This window comes from Sinohyriopsis cumingii, chromosome 13, assembly GCF_028554795.1.
Source record: "Sinohyriopsis cumingii isolate HCF-2022 chromosome 13, ASM2855479v2, whole genome shotgun sequence".
NCBI lineage: Eukaryota > Metazoa > Mollusca > Bivalvia > Unionida > Unionidae > Sinohyriopsis > Sinohyriopsis cumingii.
In genome coordinates this window covers 52,552,802-52,573,647 of record NC_142973.1, presented here as the reverse complement: position 1 = coordinate 52,573,647, position 20,846 = coordinate 52,552,802, and the positions used below count along the sequence as shown (strand labels likewise).

The 20,846-nt window shown below is 34.2% G+C and overlaps 1 protein-coding gene across 1 annotated transcript in view; it reads left to right on the top strand.

The window, feature by feature from the left end:
• The window catches only part of LOC149785560 (uncharacterized), a 189,200-nt gene extending 169,122 nt beyond the window's left edge, over positions 1–20,078 (top strand). The window contains exons 57-62 of the mRNA XM_089979356.1: positions 1,435–1,645; positions 2,238–2,429; positions 3,717–3,918; positions 11,066–11,381; positions 16,313–16,475; positions 19,584–20,078. Coding sequence (XP_089835482.1) covers positions 1,435–1,645; positions 2,238–2,429; positions 3,717–3,918; positions 11,066–11,381; positions 16,313–16,475; positions 19,584–19,724 — 1,225 coding nt within the window. The 3' untranslated portion in view covers positions 19,725–20,078. The remainder of the gene's footprint in view (positions 1–1,434; positions 1,646–2,237; positions 2,430–3,716; positions 3,919–11,065; positions 11,382–16,312; positions 16,476–19,583) is intronic.
• Positions 20,079–20,846: the final 768 nt, after the last annotated feature.

Below are 20,846 nucleotides of genomic sequence, written 5' to 3'. Positions count from 1 at the left end.
TGTCAAAAATCGAGGATTTTCAACTGGAAGCCGGAACCACCTGGTTGTTAAAATTAGACACTAAAAACAACGAATAATAATAATGTCGCTGAACCCCGAAGGGTCTCAATTACTTCAGCGGATCGCGGAGAATACCACTCCGGTACAAACAAATATGATATCGATAACATCAACGAAACCCGAATTCAGTGTAAACTTTCCATCACCGGTTCCAGTAAAGGAAATAGCGCTGGCAAAATTGCGAGTATATCACAGTTGGCCTAATATCCGAGCGGACGCATTTAACGGACAACAACCTAATAACTCGCTGGTTTTTGCACGGAAAAATAAACCCGATGGGACCCCAGACTGGGAGGAGGTTACAATACCAACTGGGTCATACCAAATAGAGCAAATCAATAAAGAATTTCAACGCAGAATAAAATCGATCACAGGAAAGGAATCAAAAATCGCTATTACGGTTCATGAACCGACGTTATCGTCGACGATTGAAATAAGCACACCGGGGTATATGGTTGATATTTATAACAGTTCAATAAGAACCATACTAGGATGGCCTAAGAATCCACCCGCGGATGCCCCCCCATCAACTTATATCCTCAGACACGATAACGGAGATGATGGTAGGCATATTGCCCCGTACAACGTAAATATCGCATCGGTGATAGCGATTAATCTAGTGTGTGATGCTATCGAAGGAAGTTACCAGGTGGATACCAAGCAATCAAATCAGGCTCAACAGGGATATATCCTTTATTCATTTTCACCAACAGCCCCTCCGGGATTTTTAATCGTTGAGAGTCCGATTAATCCGGTCTATATGCGATGCCATGATCGGTTTTTAACGAGAATTAATTTTAGAATTACCGATCAGTCAAATAACCTAATTGATCTGCAAGAGGAGGAGTTAGTGATCACTCTGTTTGTAAGATCATTGTAAATAACCACTTAGCAGCAGAGGGGGCGATGACATCGACGCGGTCGTCGATGTGCTTACCGGACGCTGACGACGCTGGGGATCGGCGCGCAGAAGGTGTTAATTAAACCAAATGACGACGCGACGATCCCCCAACGACGTCGTCGTTTTTTTTTTACCAGGCGCTGACGACACTAGATCGTTGAGTGCAGAAAGTAATAATTAAGCCAAATAACGATTGGACAAAATGTCCGATTCGCCCCCTCTGCTGCTTTTGTAGATATATTCACCTAGCATTCTTAACCATTATGTTACAGGTATTTTTTGAAGATACATTTAAATACCAAATTAAGCTGAAAATATGTCTATGGTCAACTCCTAAAATAACATAAATGCTAATATCTTTTAGGTGAGCTTGACAAAGATTGATCCATGTTAGCAGAGTGCTTTTTTCTTTCTAACTTCTTACATCATCCTCATCCTCTAGCAGTAAATACAAAGTGCTTTTATTTCCACAGATTTACATATATACCATGCAGGGACTGCTCTGGAAACATAACATTTGGCATTATTCTGGAAGATCACCCTTCAGCAGTAGATATTCCATCAGCTAGATCAACTTACCTGTTAACAGTGGAGGTGCAGGAAGAAAATGATCCACCAACAGTATTCCTCTTTGATGCTGACAGTCAAAATATGCTTCACCCAGATCCAACAGAACCAGTCATTGTATGAACTATTTTAAACAATTTATTCTTTTCATATTTTGCTAATTTTTTTTTATATCTTATTGTGAAATATGTTTGCAGAAGATTATTTATTTTTCAAATTGATGCTAAATGTTTATTTTATATTTTCTGGTGATAGATATAATCTTCTTATAAGAATGTTTTTTAGAGATCAAGCTAGATATTGTAAATGTCAGAAATATATTCATTCAAGTGATTTCAGAAAGATTTTGCATTTCCCATATGTACACGGAGGATATATCTCTGCAAATTTTAATTGTACACAATGATTGAATTATACAGTATTTAAATCAGTTATTTATTTTTCAGTTTATTATATAAAAAATAATTAATTTGTTATTATACATTAGACTCTCATTATTTTGTGTTAATTGGATAGTTTGCCAGAACAGGTATGATTTATACTGTGTACCTGTCTATATGGTGATACATGTTCAGTTCAACCTATTGGGTGAAAAAATGCTTTCTAAGAATATTTGATGGATGGAACTTCTGACTGTAATTGCATTTGTTTTCTCTTTTGTTTTCAGTTTCAATTTGAATTATTTTTATGACGTTTTCTTTTCTTTCAGAAATTCCATGAACAGCTGAAAGTAAATGAATCATTTTCTTTCACTTTTGTATTTGGAGCCTTTGATGTAGATTATGGAGATGTTCTAACTTTTCACAAAAATGAAGCAGCACATGGGACTTTTAAGAATGAAACACTCCTTGTCAACCTCACAGATAAATTCAAGACATGTGACACAGCAGTTGAACCTATGGTAATCTTGTTTAGAAACGTCATCCAGAAATATGAATTGATACTACTGAGAATGTCATTAAAATACAGTATATTTATCATTCAAACTTCATAACTGATTAATAGTAGCAAACAGACTGATTTCTCCAGCATAATTAGGGCCTGGACTGAAAAGCTACAATAATGTTATCGGATTGTAGGAAACTTAAATTATACTCAAGACTTAAGCTTCAATACCTGCTAATGAAAGTAGAACCAGAAAAATGTTTTGTTCCATTGTGCCACACAGTGAATATCGAAATGTGGCATGAGAATGAAATAAGTTCAATCTCATGTTTAAAGTTTCCCAGTCAACTACTTCATAAAAAAATATATATTTGCTTATCATACAACCGCGTGAAAGCCTGTGGTACAAACATTACAAACTAAGCTCTTTGAACCAGTTATTCTGATCTCTGCTTACAAGTATGCAAGGAGATTAATTAATTGCAGCTAATACTGTATTTGCCATGACAAATATGATGGGAGCATGTAGTGTTATCTTTGCCTATCTCACTTTCTTCCAGGATATTGTTCCATGAACACAAATTGAGTTCTGCCTTCAATTTTAATCATTCATTTGATGCATAGTTGTATATAAATCTGTTGCTTTTTCTCGCATATCATGGACAGTTGTTGGCTACATAATGTTGTCATAGATTCATAGGTCTGTATATGAGATAAGATCAAGCAGACCTTGAATAGAATCATGCAAAGCGTTTATAGTTAGGTACTAAGTAAAGCTTAATAAACTCAAGTTCATCAGAGATAAGAGTAATACCATTTTCTGCATTCAGTTGTGGTTGATGATATTAACAGATTCATGTGATGAGTTTTATGTAGTGGTCAAGGATATATGAGGCCATTAACACTAACCACACTTGCTGGTCTGGACCTTTCTTCTAGTAGTATGTGGACCTGTCTGAAACAGGTTCATTTACCTATGGTGACAGCTCAAACTGATCTTGTCATATGTTGGCATCTCATCCAGCTACTAGTATTGGCAGGATGGTTAGAAGATGAGTTTCAACCCCTCTGAGAGGTTATCAAATCAGGGTGACATTTGAGGATGAAATTTAATGGGCCAAAAAGGAGTGCAGAGGTAGACGTATACAATGCTACTCAACTTAATGGTCTGGTTGTTTGTGCACCTGACTACAAAGCATATTAATCAGGTTTGGTTCTCAGTGGTGATGTCATTATTTATTAACCCTTCCTATGTAATGAGCATGTAAGATCCTCTATACTGACACTTTCAATGCCATTACAGTGTCCAGATGTCCATTCTGCCTTGGACCGATCCAAGATGACTTGGATGGCTGTAAAGATAACCTACCACCTGGATTCTCCCTACATCGGATTGGACAACTTGACATTTGAGGTTACTGATAAGAGTTCCACCAGGTCTGATATTGTGACTGTACAGATGGCGCTGATGGCACAACCTTGTCTCAACAATGGAGGCTGCAAAAGTAAGTGAAAGAAAATAATTGAGGGAATACAGTTCAAATAAGTTACATATAGAAAATCTGTTCATTATAAAAAAACATTGATTTAACATAAATTTTGTTTTAAATTAGCACTAATTCAAGTCCAAGCTTAAATGGAAGCTAAACACAGCCATACTTGTCTTTAAGTCGACATGGATGACAAATGATTAAAATTGGCTTTTAAGAAATTCCATTGCATAAAAGAGGTTTAATGCTGCAATAATTTTGTTTAGGAGACTGCAAAAGTGATTCTTTATGATGGGTAGTTGCTAAATAAAGGTGATCCTTAAGGCAGGTCTGACTTTATTCCTGTTTTTCACAAACTTCTTTGGTATGCAAAAAACTGAACAAATTGCTACTATTATTTTCAATCCTATTGTGTAGACAGTTTTGTGGGTTAGATTTCCTTCTTTATTTTGTAGTGGTTGATGGATTGAGTGTTTAAAAATACAATAAAAAATTGTGAGAGATCACCACTTCTACTAACTTAAGATGGACTCTCAAGACATGTTCTCTTGCAAGATGTTATAACATTATATAGTATGGATGATCCATACATGAAAATTATAATCTTTCATGACAGGAGATTTTATAATCAGTGATCTTTCAAAGCAGGATTTATTGTATAAGAAGATTTGTTATATTATAATCTTTCTTCAGATTTTTAAAAAAATATTTTTCGTGCGCTTTAGTGGGATATGGAAACCCTATAATTATTTTTGTTCACCGTCTTCTTGTAGTCTTGCAACCTTCATATATATCATACTTTGGTTTAAATTACACACATTCTTAGGCATTGTTTTTTTTTTGGGGGGGGGGGGGCTTGAGGATGTGTGCATTTTATGGTAGAAAAACAGTTATTTTTTCTAAGTCAATTTCATGAGGACCAAACCATTAAAGTTACCAACACTTGCATTACATCCTTGTTAAACACTTAATTCATTGTATAGTAACTACATGGAATTCATTGTGGTACTTGTACATGTAATTCAGTAATGCTCTAGCACTAGCAGTAAGCATAAAAAAGGAAACATGTACACTCAATGGATAACTACAAAATATATCACCAGATATTCTGAACTTTTGTCAAGTAAATTAAATTTTGATAAAATTATGGTGCTTGGTATTTTATTTTTTATTCAGTACAGGTCTGTTGGGATGAAACTGGTTATTTCTTTCTTCCTTTTCTAAATGACTGTGCATGCATCCAGATAGTTTTCTCACCATAAACGTAGGTCAGTATATGTACACTGTATAAAGCTGCTGAAATAGACAACACATTATCCTCCATACAGAACCAGAATTCGGGAGAAGTAATTGGTTATGCTTTCAAGTTCCAACTCAAAGAAGAGTGCTTTTCTTTTAGCCATTTATAAATTTGTAACTGTACTGAATTTGAGAAAAAAATGCAGTTTTTGTCTGCGAATTTAGCAACGGCAAAATTAAAATTGTCATGACCAACAACTACCAAGCCAAGGTAATGCAACAAATTATTTTTTTTAAAAATCTTTGTATGAAGCAAAGGGGAGATGGAATAGAGAAAGCAATGGTAGAATGATATACATGGACATACAGAATTGGCCAGGTGTCTTACTCAGATAATTCAGCATCCTGTATCCACTATTATTCTTGGGAGGCAAATGTAAGAATTGAATAGCAGTGAAATATAATGACTGACTTTTTTAAGTAGAGGGCACTAAATTAGGGAGTGAATTATGAACTTGTGGTTCAGCAGAGCATATCAGATGAGCCTCAGATGAATTGAATACTTCACAACACTTCTGTTTGCTGAACAGTAAACCACAAGTTTGAAATTTAATATCTCTAAACATTTGATTTTTGTCCCCACTAAAGGCTTTCCAACCACTTTAACCCCCTCCCCCCAACAAAACCTTGATGGATTTGCATGATTTGGAAGATCAACCTGTGGTTTCATTTTGAAAAGCAGAATTTCCTTCATATGAAAGAGAACTTTGAGTCATGGGATCATAGGTTTTTTTTAAGTAGCCAGGTAAATCACCCAATCATTTGACATCACTGTCGATTTTGTTCTTTAACTCAATAAACTTGAAAAACTGGTAACTTGTTCATCTACTGACATGAATATTTTCATGCTGTGCAAATTACTACATTACAGTAACATTGCTTTATATAGCAAAACCAGGAAATAAGTTATTTTATCAAATTTGCAGTTTATTTACTTTTCTTTGGACAATAAACATGGTTGTTTGATCAGTACTTCATTAACTCAGCATGGTTTGTGAAGGCAATGAGTGCCATTGATGCATCAAGTCCAATGCATTATTGACTTTTCTTCAGAATATACCCAGTATGTTTGGTTCTTTGATTTATTTCTCATCTTGAATCACCATATTTTACTTCTTTGTGACTATGCAGTTATCACTGCTTCGATGCACTAACCAAAAGAACATATTTTCCAGGTAAAATTGCAATTTACTTTTCTTTTGAAAATGAACTTGTTTTTTTTGTTTTGTTTTATTTTTCATTTTAATAACAATATTTGATATTTCTTTGTGACCATGCAGTAATCAGTTACCTAATTGACTCAGTCTGATTTATCATGGTAATGAGTGCACTAAGCATAAGTCCATTGCATTGCCTTTATGAATTTGTATGTTAGGATCTTTCCTTTTGAAAATAAATATGTATCTACATTTTATTTCTCATCTTAAATCACAGTCATTTATATTTTTGTGAGACCTTACTGTGACCAATTGACTCTTAATAGTATTTTCAAAAGGTTATCTGTGCCTGCTAAAACCTTGATGTGCCCAACATAAATATGATGCATTGTTTGGGTAAATTTTAGACACTGATTTATAATTATAGGTTACTGCATATGTATGGGAAAATATGAATGTGTTTTTTTAATGGAAATACTGCATGACCTTGTGAGTGCAGTATATCCATCCGACAATACGAGTTCATATTTTTCCATAAAAATGCAGTCACCTTTTTATTATATGCTAATTTTTTTATTCTACCTAATGCTTACTTATATTAACAAAATACACTACACGAAACAAAGTAACTGAATGTATGCCACATTTCAAACTAAATACACAAGTACATATTCATCATTACACAACAACAACATTATTACTGTGCACATAAATCTGCCCAGATAAATTTGAACTTAGTCATGTGCTTGACATAATTTTCAAAAGAAAATGGCATGTCTAGTTAAAATTGAAATTTGGAGTCATATTGTGAATGAATGCACATTACAACAACTTTTCCATTTGATCTGGAATTAATAGATTTTAGGTTTTTTTTTCTTCGATTCTATGAAATTTTGTGATTATGGACTGGATTTATATGAGACAATTCACATTGAAATACATGGGATGTGACAATTCCACATGAAATACATGGGATTGAAGAAGCGAGGGAGAAGCATTTTGACATCTGCAAATGTGTTTCTGTTTCTGTCATTGAATGTTTGAAATTATAATGTGGGAAAAATAGTAAGTCTTTCAATTGCAATTATCAAAAAGATGCTATGGAATTTAATGTTTTTTCATTTTAAGTGCAGTAAGGAGGATGTAATTGCACTTATCATCGAAATTACAGTACAATTTCAAAATGTGTAATCAAGATTGAGAACCTATGACATGGCTCATGTAATTCAGATTTGCAGAAGTAAGAAAGTACATTTTGAGGAAATTCAGGATGTAAAACTGCTGTACGTATATATTTTTGCCATTCTTATCACCAGCTAAAGAAGACAGTATTTGACTTGTCACTTGTATGTTATTTGCAAGGACCCTTTCTTGCATCTGTTGTATACTGTAGCTAGCCTAAATCTGAAATATTGTATCAACAAAGTTAATGCAGAATGTGCCAAAGCAGCTGGTATGTGGCAGTCCACAAAACACCTGCTTTAGTTCAGTCAGAAATAAATTTAAACAACCACAACATAAAATGCCTACTATGCGAGTGTACATGATTTGTTTACAAATCAAAAGTGCTGGCATCTCCATCCATTGTTTTTTTACAATAGAAAGTAGTTCCGTTATGCACATGAATGTAATATGTATATTTGCACGCGAGTTCAGTATCAGGTAATATTGAACAATTCTGACAATGTAAAGTTAACGGAGAAAAAATGAGCATAATGCAGGATCTTTACTTTCACATAGTATCTTGTGTTAAATCTTGAAACAAGTATAATATCATCATGGGTCACATACAAAACTTCTACACTGCAATAGACAAGCTAACCAATATAAACATGTACAAGTAATAGCACTAAGAGAAAATATCAAAAACACCACTGTTTTTGTTGTAAACCAATTAAACATCATCTAATAAATGATGAGCGGCAGCCATCCAAAATGGCAGAGTTTTGTTTCAATGAGGAAACAGTGAAATCACCAAGACTTTGTGTTTTGTCTTATCACATGTGCATTGTACATCTTAACTGTTTCGCCTCATTCTGTGCTAAAAGTCATAGAAATAGGATGTTATTCAGTATGTAAATAACTTATTAAAATCATATAGATTTGCCTTTGGGATTTTTTTCTTTTTAAGTGAAATTTTGATCATGTTATTATCACTTTTGAGTCATTGTAGACCCTTTTAACTGGTATAGTACAAGAACTGTTCGACACATTCCAGTTTACATGTAGTTTGGTTTGTGGATTGTATAAAAGGCCTGAATGTGTCTTTTTGCATGTTTTGTCTTGTCAACTCCATTTTTGATAGAGTTATGGACCACGATATCTTCTCATGGAATGTTTCTTGTAATAGATGTATCTTAATAATCATTCAGCCTTTTCTTTTGAAATTTAGTGTGAACATTGTCTGGTAGACTTGTATGTACCTTTTATGGATTTAGTCTCATCTACCATGCTTTGACAGACTTGTGGTCCTTGTTGAGCAAATTCTTGTCTTCACTTATAAGTTTGCTTGCAATCAGTATATAGCACAAGAACTAGTGGACATATTCTGATGGAATTTGATAAAAGTATTCTCTTTGAGACATCGGTTTGATTTATATGGATTTAGTATCAGCTATATTTTTGGCAGAGTTATGGCCCTTGTTTATCAACATAACTCCAGAACCATTCAACATATTCCATGCAATTTAATATGAACATTGTTTATATAGACCTAGATGTGCCTGTTATTGGTTTTGTCTATTTTGGACAGTTATTTAACCATTGTTGATCATCTTTAAATGGGATGTTGCTTTTAGTGAAGAGTTCAATGAGTAGGCTTTCAAGCATTCATTATCAACTTTTAGAGGATTCATGGCTCTCAAATGATGATCATCTCCTAAGTTTGGTCTCCCAACATGTTTCTCTGCTTTAAAAAAGGGTGTATTGTTGAATGAATTGTGTAAGTGTGAAACAATAATCAAAACTGTTTTCTGCAACAGAAATCTTGTGCAGCCAATGTACAGCAGGTCATAAAATTTGAAAACTTTCCAAAGGTGACATGTTCTTTTGATTGCCTGTATTTTCTTTCACATGAGTATACATATATATATATACACAATGTTCTGCACTGCGACAAGTTCCATCTTCAAGTAGGAATCCACATTCCTTGAGCATTTCAGCTTCAGTGCTGACTCAAAACACTCTCTAGTGGTGCACCAGGTTGGTCAGACTCAGCCTGAAACTGTTGCCAACCTTGACAACTAAATTTCTGCAGCTAGGTCCCATAATGACAATGACTGCCAAGTCATGCCAAAATGTCTGTTATGCAAAGCCACATCATCCTATTGCCACAGATAGATTCCAGGCCTACCATCCTTTCTGGTGGCATTCATGGATAATTGGCTGATACTTGGCAAATTTCCTCTCATGGCCTCCATTCTTCCTTCCAAAATGCATTGTCAGTGCCAGCAAAATCAACTGCTTGGTACCTCTTGACTTCAGTTGTTGAGGTAGTGTTGAAGCATGCCCCTGAACTTCTCTGTGTGGATTGCTGTCAGATGCATTGTAGAGGTCTAATCCACAACACTGTCCTGGATGGTCTTGGTTAAGACACTTGCGTACTCATGGCAACTAGGTACTCTTGGAACTCCACCTTTCTTAACTGAAGTATCGATGTCCAGCATGTATTTTCATCAGCCATTAGGACTGGCGAATCTTACCTTCTCTGGCATGTTTAGTGTCCTGAATTGTATTACCTTTCTGTCAACACTTTCTGCCCATGCTACTTCCAATATATAGTCTACATCCTCATCAAAATGCCTCCCTGCTGAATTGTTTGTACTCACAGGCCATTTCACTCTTATTTTCTGTGAACTAATGCTCTCATTTGCCATAGCCACCCTTCCCTGAGTATCTAACTTTTGTCTCCTGCTCAGATCCACTAAAGCATCTATCAAGGTAACCTACACTGAACTTGTTTCCATCCTCTGGCAATTGGAGGTGCTCATTGCCATTGTCTATCCTGGTCTATAACCTCCATCTTGTCAGGTTGCCATATGTGTTGTACTAAATTCCGGATTTGAGGACAGCCCGTCTTGATACTGTTAATCTTAACACAACTAGATCTTTTCATATTCTGACTCTTTGTCTTTTATTCAGGCATTTTTGCCTCCATAGTCTGTCTATTTGTTTGATCATCCTCTTCCACTTGAATGACCTTGGGGTTATCACACAACATATCTGTCAGTAGCAAAGTTGACATTTTTTCCTTTACTCTTTTGTACAAAAAGATTTACTTTTTCATTATTTAAAAAGAGATATAATTTGCAACCATATCTCCCAGAGTTCAGAGTGCTACAATACAACATGTTAAAAAAATGACATCATATCAATGTTGTCATAAGGTAATAATTTCATCAGTTTGAGCTGCAGAGTCAGCATGGATGTTACAAAAATGGATGTCCCTAAAATATTAATTTGCAAACAGGCACTCAATGTTAAGTTCCAGTGTGCAGCTGTGATTATATCTATCTTATTCTCAAAATGACAACTATAATGTTGCCTTATTCTCAATTAAGTTCATTATTTCTAAATATAAAATGCAAGGCTTCATTTAAAATAAATACAATAATGTACATCATTATCTGTGACATATGATAATAAATTTGATCTTCTGTTAAAATGAATTTACTATTTAAAATATTTTGATCAATGTTTTTTTGCAGGCAAATATCCCAGTAAATATCATTGTGAAGACATCAGACGCACGGAGAGCTTTGATCAGTACTATACATGTGATTGCCATGGAGGGTGGACAGGGTTACATTGTGAACAAGATATTGATGAATGTGTTGGAAACCCATGTGCAGAACCTCTGATATGCCTTAATTTGCGCAACCACTTCCAGTGTGCATGCCCCCCAAATCAAACCAACTGTCTTCCAGCTCCAGATGAGTTCAAATGGTGGATGGGAGCATTGATAGCTGTGGGATGCTTGCTTCTCATTGGAATTGTTGTTTTATGTGTCCTCTACAAAACTGGGTATGGCTACCAGAGATAGCATTAATACAAATTTTAATGAAAGCACATTGTTTCTATGATACTATGTTATTCATCAGACCCCTTTAATCCTGCACCCAGGGGATAATTCAAAACATTATGCACATTACAAACCACCACCAATTATATCTCTTACTTTTGATTCTCTCCAAAACAATGTAGGAGAAAGTTGCTTTGCCTTTCACAGAAATGCACCATTTGACCATTTATAAAAACTGAGCAAAATCACAATGTTCTAAAATTGTCTTCGATAACCATATCGGTAACCTAAAATTCTGGAAATGTACTGCGTATTTGGAATTAATTTAGCTCGCCATAAGTTCATGTGAGCCTATGGCGTAGCCCTGCATGCATTGTGCCTCCTTAAATGCTGCCATTTTGAACTTCTTATCAAAACCTGCTGGACCAACTTACTTGAACCAAACTTGGCAGAAAGCATCCCTGTATGAAGCCTTTTTATTTTAAAGAAAGACTGCTGATCTGCTGTCAGAAACAGCCACCGTTACTAAAAATAGAGAAATGTTTAAATGAGCTCTCAAAACTTGACCAATAATTATAACCAAATTTCACATAAATGCCATTATCCACAACTGTCCGATGTATGTTGCTAATACTGATATAACATCAAATAAGGCTACCAGTACTTAAAATAACCAAATCTTTCAGTGACTTCTTCTCAAAAACATCTGATAACAATTGGCTAATTTGACAGGAAAGCATGCTTGCATCAAGGGCTGTCAATTATATGCAAATAATGCAGATCTGCTATCAAATATAGCAATTGTTTTTAAAATTAGATAACTTTTAAAAGAAAAAAATGCATGACAGTATTTGAACAAATTTGACAGAAATTACCATCTTGACACAATTATGCTGTTCCACCATCAAATATAACCTTCTGTTAATAAAAATAGAAAAACCTTAATTAACTTCTCGAAGTTGCTTATGAGAATCAAACCAAATTTGTCAGAGATTATCATTGCTTGTAGACATTTCAAATGTATGCACTTATGTTCATTATACCTTCATTGCACAAGCCGGCACAATTTACGCAGCGCATAAATACATAACACGTCACTCTCCCAAATCCCAGGTTGACCCAGATACACATAAAGTGTAGATGACAGTGATACTAATCAGTATAAAGATAATCCAGGTAGTGCCAGCCAAACAAGCACACAGTTCATTATACCTTCACTTGCACTAGACTCAAGCCACACATTGCATGAATATATAACACCTCTCTCACTAATCCCAGGTAAACCCAGATGCACTTTATCAAAGTGTGGAAGACAACTACACTATCAAGATAACGTGACTTCTTTTAAACATAATGCACAGTGCCACGGAAAGGTATGTTCTCAGTGACTTGATAGTCTTAATAGGGCTTTTCGATTTCATTGAAGCTGTGGTAATATTAGACAGATTGCCACTTGCCCAAGATATAAAAACACAAAATTAAGTACTTTGACTCAGACTGACCATTACAGGTATACCAGATAAACTTGTGAAAAGGAAATTTATCAAAAATCAATGAACTGTCAAGTACCCAAAGAGTAACAAATGTGTCATCAGCTCCTATCCAAGGCACAGAATGTACCAAAAGCCAATAATATGCAGAATCGTGAAACAATATCAATATACAATACAACAGATGGATCAGATAATCCAAGATGATGCTGATATAACAGAAATCTCAGATCAACAGACCTGAATCAACATACTCTTCTGATGTCTGACCAGTTTTAAAGTATATATAAGCAAAAGGTCTATTTAAAAAAAGATGGTTGATGTGCAACATTTAAGAGGAGCAAAAGTGAAGGATTGGCATGCAAAATTGAGATCAATAGCATGGGACAAATATGCCAAAATCATAATACATAAAGGTTGAAATAAATTTAGCTGTGGTCATATGTTCGATATTCAGAATGATGTCTATCACTTATCTGACTATAATAAAAATTGGTCAACAGTGACAAGAATAGTGTATGTTGAAAATCACCCCAGAACAGACTGTGATGTGAGGTCACTAAATATTAACTTGGAAGAAATATGCAATGATTATAGCATGTAATTCATCCCAATCTATGATGTGTTTGTAGACAAAGATGGTATTCACCTCACCTCATTAAGAAAGGAACATAAGCATTTGTGAAGAACATTGACCATTATTTACAAATTCTTAAATGGAATATGTTTAGTCTCAATATGATGGTGATTGTTACTATTGTAATGAAAATGGACACATAACAAAAACATGTAAGCATGGAAAACTTATAAAATATCACAGATGTAATTGACATGATAATAAGCAGAAGCAATATTTATGAGATCAGAAATTCAGCACAGAAGTAGTAGCCAAATATTTTCAAACTAACAATATGTGCAACATTTTCCTCCTTAATATCGCTGGATGACTCTTGTCAAAATGATGTCTGTTGACGTAAATGGACTCAAAGAAATCCCGGCTATTCAAAGCCAGGCTTGCTTGATAAGAGGACTATAAATATGTGTGTATGCTGACTCACCTCTACTTTCTATTCACTTAATGTAATGATAATTAAGACTGATGCATGATAATATATAATTGGTATGAGCATAATGATGTAATGTAACTAATTAGGAATTTAACATGACAGTAGTTATACAGGGAATCCATATGTACAAATACCATTAAAGCTAATAGTAAACATGACTTTAGTTCTGACAAGGAAATTTGTAATATTGGCAGTGATCAAGATTATGGTAATTTTAATCTTGTTTAAAAACATGTTTTAAAATTGGAACCTTAAATATATGTCACTTAAAAAGTTTAGTTAAGTGAATATATCACTACATTAAAACTACAACTTCTTGAATTGTATAGAATTTTCCCTAATTCAGGCATAACTGATACACAGTTACAGATAGTTGGATTTGTATTTGAATGGAAGGATAGACTATGCCAATATTTGTGCTATATATCAGGAATGATATACAAGTACTGCTAGACTTAGAACGTGCTGATCTGGAAGTTGTTTTGATTGAATTCACATTTTTCCACATGAAGTCATTTCTAATATGCTTTGTATTCCATCCACCAGTTGCCCTATCTTCATGGTCAGATAGTTTGAAGAGCAAATAATTATGGTTATGTCTGGAAACCTGGAATAGTTTGATTATGTTAATATAAACTTCAATCCGTCTTGAAGCAATAGTAAATCATTGAATATGACAGAAGCATATTATTTTAGCCAACTTGTGAAAGCATATTATTTTAGCCAACTTGTGAAAACATCAGACATGTAAACAAATTATAACTTATCCATTATTGACCATGTACATTCCATTCATCCAAAAGATATCAGAATTAAGAGTACTGTTACTAATACTATAAATGACCACTATGCAGTTTGTCTTACAAGATTGGTTCACACACCCCAAAAAAGGGAAATTGAAATACAGTTGTTATAAAATAGTAATGAGAATACTTTTCTACTAGATTTAGCTTATGCATCATTTGATATAATTTTTGATTGTCAGGACCCAGATGAAGGTCTTAATGTTTTACTCAAAATTCTTAGATATAATTGATAAAAGTACTCTGCAAAAACATAAAAGGATAAAAAAACACACAGACAGCCTCATTGGTATAATAAAAAAATCCAAACTGATAGAATTATACTAAATCTTGATCCAGTGCCACCCTCTGCTGCAGATGGTTAAGTCTTTAAATTGGCTGAAGAATTTTATATCATAGATGTACTTTGGTCTGACAATGCCCATCAATATTTGGCACCTCTTTACCAGAATAATATGCCTGTCAAAACCAGCAGTACTGCTTATCTCTGTGTACTCTTTTAAATCAGCACCAAACCTGTGTTTGAAACTAGCTAGAACAAGAACTAATGCAGTACATTTACAGGACCTTCTGAATGGAATAGGCTACCACTTTAACTAAAGCAGGTTGACAGCCTTGCCTTGTTCTAATCAGGATGTTTCAAGTACCTGAAACTGTAATATCTCTCACCAAATATTCCAACAGTTTTTCCTTTGCTCTTATGCATATTCATATATCAGCTACAAACGTCTTACAATGATGTAAACCCCTCAGTAGAGTTTGACCAGCTTGACAGAAAGCATCATGACAGAAGGGCTGTCAATGTTAAGCAGCTGATGCTGATGTGTCATCAAATATGGATGAAGATAAAAATATAGAAAAACCTTTAAAAAATTGTTTCCATAATATATACATTAACACATCTTTAATGTTGAAAATACTTGAAATATAGCTTTTTCTTGTGTAAAACAATTTAAACAAAATATTTATTTTCTCATTACTGTAAATGATAAGAACACGTGCAGTGAAAATTTATGTTTCAAGAATCATATAAACATCAAACTTCTTAGATACATATGACAAGGCTCAGATGGCCTAAGTGTTTAGAGCATCTGCCTCAGGTGTGGGAAGTAACAGGTTTGAACCCTGGCTGAATCATACCAAAGACTTATAAAAATGGTATTAACAGCTTCCTCACTAGGCACTCAGCAACATCAGTGTTAGGACGGGTTGGCTTGGTGTCAGAATAATGTGACTTGGTGGCACATCATGCCACATGTATGCAGCTTGATGCCCCAGTGCTAGACATCACTCTAGATTACCATACTGCAGACGTCATAGCGATATGACTGAAACGTTGTTAAAGCTACTTTAAAAATCCATCTCAAACACACATGCACACAAATACATATGATTTTATAAGTATTCATATTCACCCAATGGTATTAAATGCATCTAAAACTTTGATTTACATGTACTAAAAGGACCAGAAACAAACAGAAGTCACTACAAAAGTCACTTTCTTGATCTAGCTGGAAAAATATATATATATAATAATAATTATTATTACGGTATTATTATTATTAATTTCCAGACGTCTTATGGCATGGAAGAGAAGTGCGTATAATGCAATGGCCAGAATTAAGAATCGCAGCAAAGTGTCCATTATGTCTGATGAATCAGATGACTCAATCAGTAATAGAGATGACAAAATAGAGGAAAATGAGGATGACAAAGAGGAGAGTGTTGAGGTTGAGGTATGTTCCACATGAAAAATATTTCCTTAGTCATCTACTTTATTTTCTGTCATATAATGTGCATTAGTTTGTGTACAGCAAAACACAAAGTCTTTTAGATTAGGATCTAGGTGTTGTTTGTTCCATGGCTACCGTATTTATTACATGATTGGCCTTTGCTTGTTGAAACCCTGACCCCACCTGTTGCCACCTTTTGACAATTTGGCAGTCATTTACTAAGGATATATTTCTCTGATAATAAGCCCAATAACTACATTTTGACATTTGGTCTTGTCATGGGAGAAATACTGTTAATCCAAGCAAGCATTGTCTGTGATCTGGTGTCACTTTATGTGACAGATGAGCTGGGTCTCCACTGTTCACAATAGGATACATATTATACACATAGAGTTCTGTATCTATCTGTATTCTATTTCCTACATGTCCCTCCCTGTCTACCTTTTAACCTTATTGCAGTGGTACAGTGGTACCTTGCTGTAACAAAGTACAACAGTATAGGGCAATATCTTATATAACACAAGTATGATCATCAATTCCATTTATGAGATAACTGTTTCTATTTTATGACTACCTAAAGTTATAGTGACAGACCATTGTAATATACTAACTTTACATCATTGTTATCTCAGCTTCAGTCCTAGAGCCAGCTTTTAGTTGTCTGTCTAAAATTGATGATGGCCTCTTGAATTTCTGGATTCTTTCATTTTACAAGACTTATAGTGACACTATGTGGGTTACCAGAAGTTCTTAATTCAAACTTTTAAAGATTATTAATCAAACAGATAAAAATATATAAAGATGCCTAATTTTTTTCATCCAGCTTAGTAATATACAGTACAAACTCGGATCACCTTGGTGCCAACAAGAAAGATATTTCAATTATTTGATGCAGGTAATGTTCTCTATTTATTTTCTTCTTGGACCACTCCAGTGGCCTAGTCTGCCTCGGATGCGGGAGGTCATGGGTTCGATTCCCGGCCAAGTCATACCAAAGACTTACAAAAATAGTATGAACAGTTGCCTTGCTTGGTGCTGAGCATTAAGAGGTTAGTGTTAGGACTGGTTGGCCTGGTGTCAGAATAATGTGACTGGGTGGGACATCATGCTAAATGTCTGTGGCATGATGCCCCAGTGCTAGACATCACTATAAACTGTCACACTGCAGATATTGTAGCGATATGACTGAAACATTGTTAAAGCTATGTTAAAAATCCAAATCACACACACACACACACATTTTCCTCTTCCTTTTATCATTTGTATGCCTTATCCTTGACAGTGGTAGGGTACATAGTGTTACCCTTGTTTGTCCTACCATCACATATTGGTTAACTTTTGTATTAATTTATTTCATGCACTTTAATGTGGCATCTGTGTTCCGTGATGTCGTTTGCAGTTTAATCAAACAACTAGTTATTATGATAAATTCAACATCGGTCAGTATATCCGGATAGTAGTTTTTATGACTTTATCTTGTTACATATAGAAGAAATACTAATTGTCTCATCAGCCATCATATCAGTCCTTCTATTAAACTTTGTTCTGGTTGTCCATCTATATATCATATTTTATTGATGTTTATCTCACAATATGAATACTAACTCTACAAAGATGTCTAATTCAATGTTCATTTTTTTTCAGTATGAATACTAACTCTTCTGAGAGATATATATATATATATATATATATATATATATATATATATATATATATATATATATATGACCCTGCTATAGCACACTCTGTTATAACACAACTTCAGATATAACAAGATCGTGACATGGCTAGCATAAATTTTTCTCATATGCGAACGAAAAAATATTTTGTTCTTAAAAGTACAAAAAATAACATGTAAAAAGTTTATTATCATTTTGAGGACGAAAACTTATAGGAATTCTAATATAACGTACAAGGTTTGCTATCATTTTGAGGAGGAAAACTTGTATGAATTTTAATATAAGACGACTGGTTCATGGCTCCTGATTATTTTTTGGTTACATGTATTTTCTTGCACTCAAAAAAATATTTCTTTTTCTTCTTAAAAGTATGAAAACTAAGTTAAAAGTTTATACAGGGATCTATCCATTGTTACATAAACAAATCCTTTGTTCTTATTAACAAACCACCTAAAGAGTGCATTGTTGTATCATAATCCACTTATGCTAGAATCTATCCTGAGTACAGTTTGTTGTGAATAAACTAAAATAATCATGCTACCAGACTAGCTACGATCAATAACCTTTGAAGGTAGGAACAGGAATGACTACAATCAACCAAAAAATGGCTATTCTTTTTTTAAATGTACCCAGCAAAAATAGTTTTGCTGAAACTTCAGTGTAAACTGATTACCTTTGAAGCACCGATCGTTCTGTATAAATACTAAGCAAATGAAACAAAATTTCAGTCTCAATCAGTGTTCTACATTTATACATGTTATTTATTTAATGTTACTGCCAGAATAACAAATGGGCATTTGTTTGGTCCACTGAAGTTCATCTTCAGCAGTGAATTTAATAACACATGCACCCTTCATCAAAGCAAGCCAACAGCAATCTTCAGTAAAAATAAAACATTTCATCAAAGGAAGCAAGCATCAAACTTAAATAAATGCAATAGAAGATGGCTTGTTACATATTCCAAAGTGACCAGGAAGTCATTTATTGTGCCATGAAAGTTTGTTTTTTTTAAAGAAAAAATGTATATGATTATGATTGCTACTAACTGCAGCATAAAATGCTAACTAAATTTCCCATCTTTTGAAGCTATAGATATCTGGCCGTAAAGTTCATTTTTAATTTGTTCACATGTTTTCATTTCGCTATGTATAGCGTCATTAGCTAGGTAGCCTCACCAAGATAATAGCTGCACCCACTTTTATTACACCCCTCCCCACCATCTTTTATCGGGACTTGCATTATTTTCTTCAGCTAACTGGTTATAAGAAAGTTTGGTCTATAACTCGGTCTGAATCTATGGACCCTAACTACCATGTTACAGTGGGGTCACACCATATATCTAATTAGCTAATATCTGGGCAATTTATATTTTATGTTCATTATTATTGTCACAAGAAATGTATGAATAATTTTGTAATTTCATTATTTCTAGGAGGAAAATGGCCACACCTCTGTCCTAGAGGTTAGTGGAGTGGACATCAATGCAGACACTCCCAAACTGGACTTTGGTTTAGCCCCTGGAATATTCCACCCACCGCATCACAGGATCAAGACTAAGACCACTCACACCTGAATGATGACTGCATGCTGATGCAACTTTGGTTGGCACAAAATGAAGATCTTTCTAGACTGATTTTATTTAAGTTACTTTTTACATGCCTTGTGTAAATTTCTGCCCTTATTATCTGACATTGCCTTTTTCAACTGCATTCTGTGAATTTCCAATCTTAGTTGTTGATGCTACCTTTGTACAATGATTGAGTCAGTTTCCTTCCTTATTATTTTACTGTAGCTTAATATGAAATGATGATTACTGAAATACTTTATTGTAGTTTTACCCTACGCTGTCTGCTCAATGTTTCCTTTAACTAAATTAATGCACAAACAAGTTAAAAATTAAATGACCAAATTAAAGTAGTTTTGCATATTTTTCATTATGTTGTTATTTGTCAGTCCTTTTTTAATCTATTGTCATCCTTTCTAAAATCTATGTCAATATGGATAGCACTGATGCATCTGAAGAGGCATAGACCATTCTTGTTGGCTTATTAATTTTCTCCACAATGGAAATGTTGGATATGGAACCTATTGGATAGATTTTATTTTCCCCACCATGTCAGTTACAGCAAGCACCATGTCATAAATCCCCACAACTTGAAGCAAGATGTTTTTCTTTATGGAAAAGACTAATTTCAACAGTATTTATCTGCAGAAGGTATGATGGTAAGTATGAAACAAAGCATGATGAAATGAATCAATTGAACATGTTGGAATGTATAAAATTTAAGAAAACATAGTATAAAATTGAACATGGTATGATGGAAAGTATAAAATTGAACATGGTATGATGGAAAGTATAAAATTGAACATAGTATGATGGAAAGTATAAAATTGAACATGGCATGATGGAAAGTATAAAATTGAACATGGCATGATGGAAAGTATAAAATTGAACATGGCATGATGGAAAGTATAAAATTGAACATGGTATGATGGAAAGTATAAAATCAAACATGGTATGATGGAAAGTATAAAATCAAACATGGCATGATGGAAAGTATAAAATTGAACATGGCATGATGGAAAGTATAAAATTGAACATGGTATGATGGAAAGTATAAAATCAAACATGGCATGATGGAAAGTATAAAACTGAACATGGCATGATGGAAAGTATAAAATTGAACATGGTGTG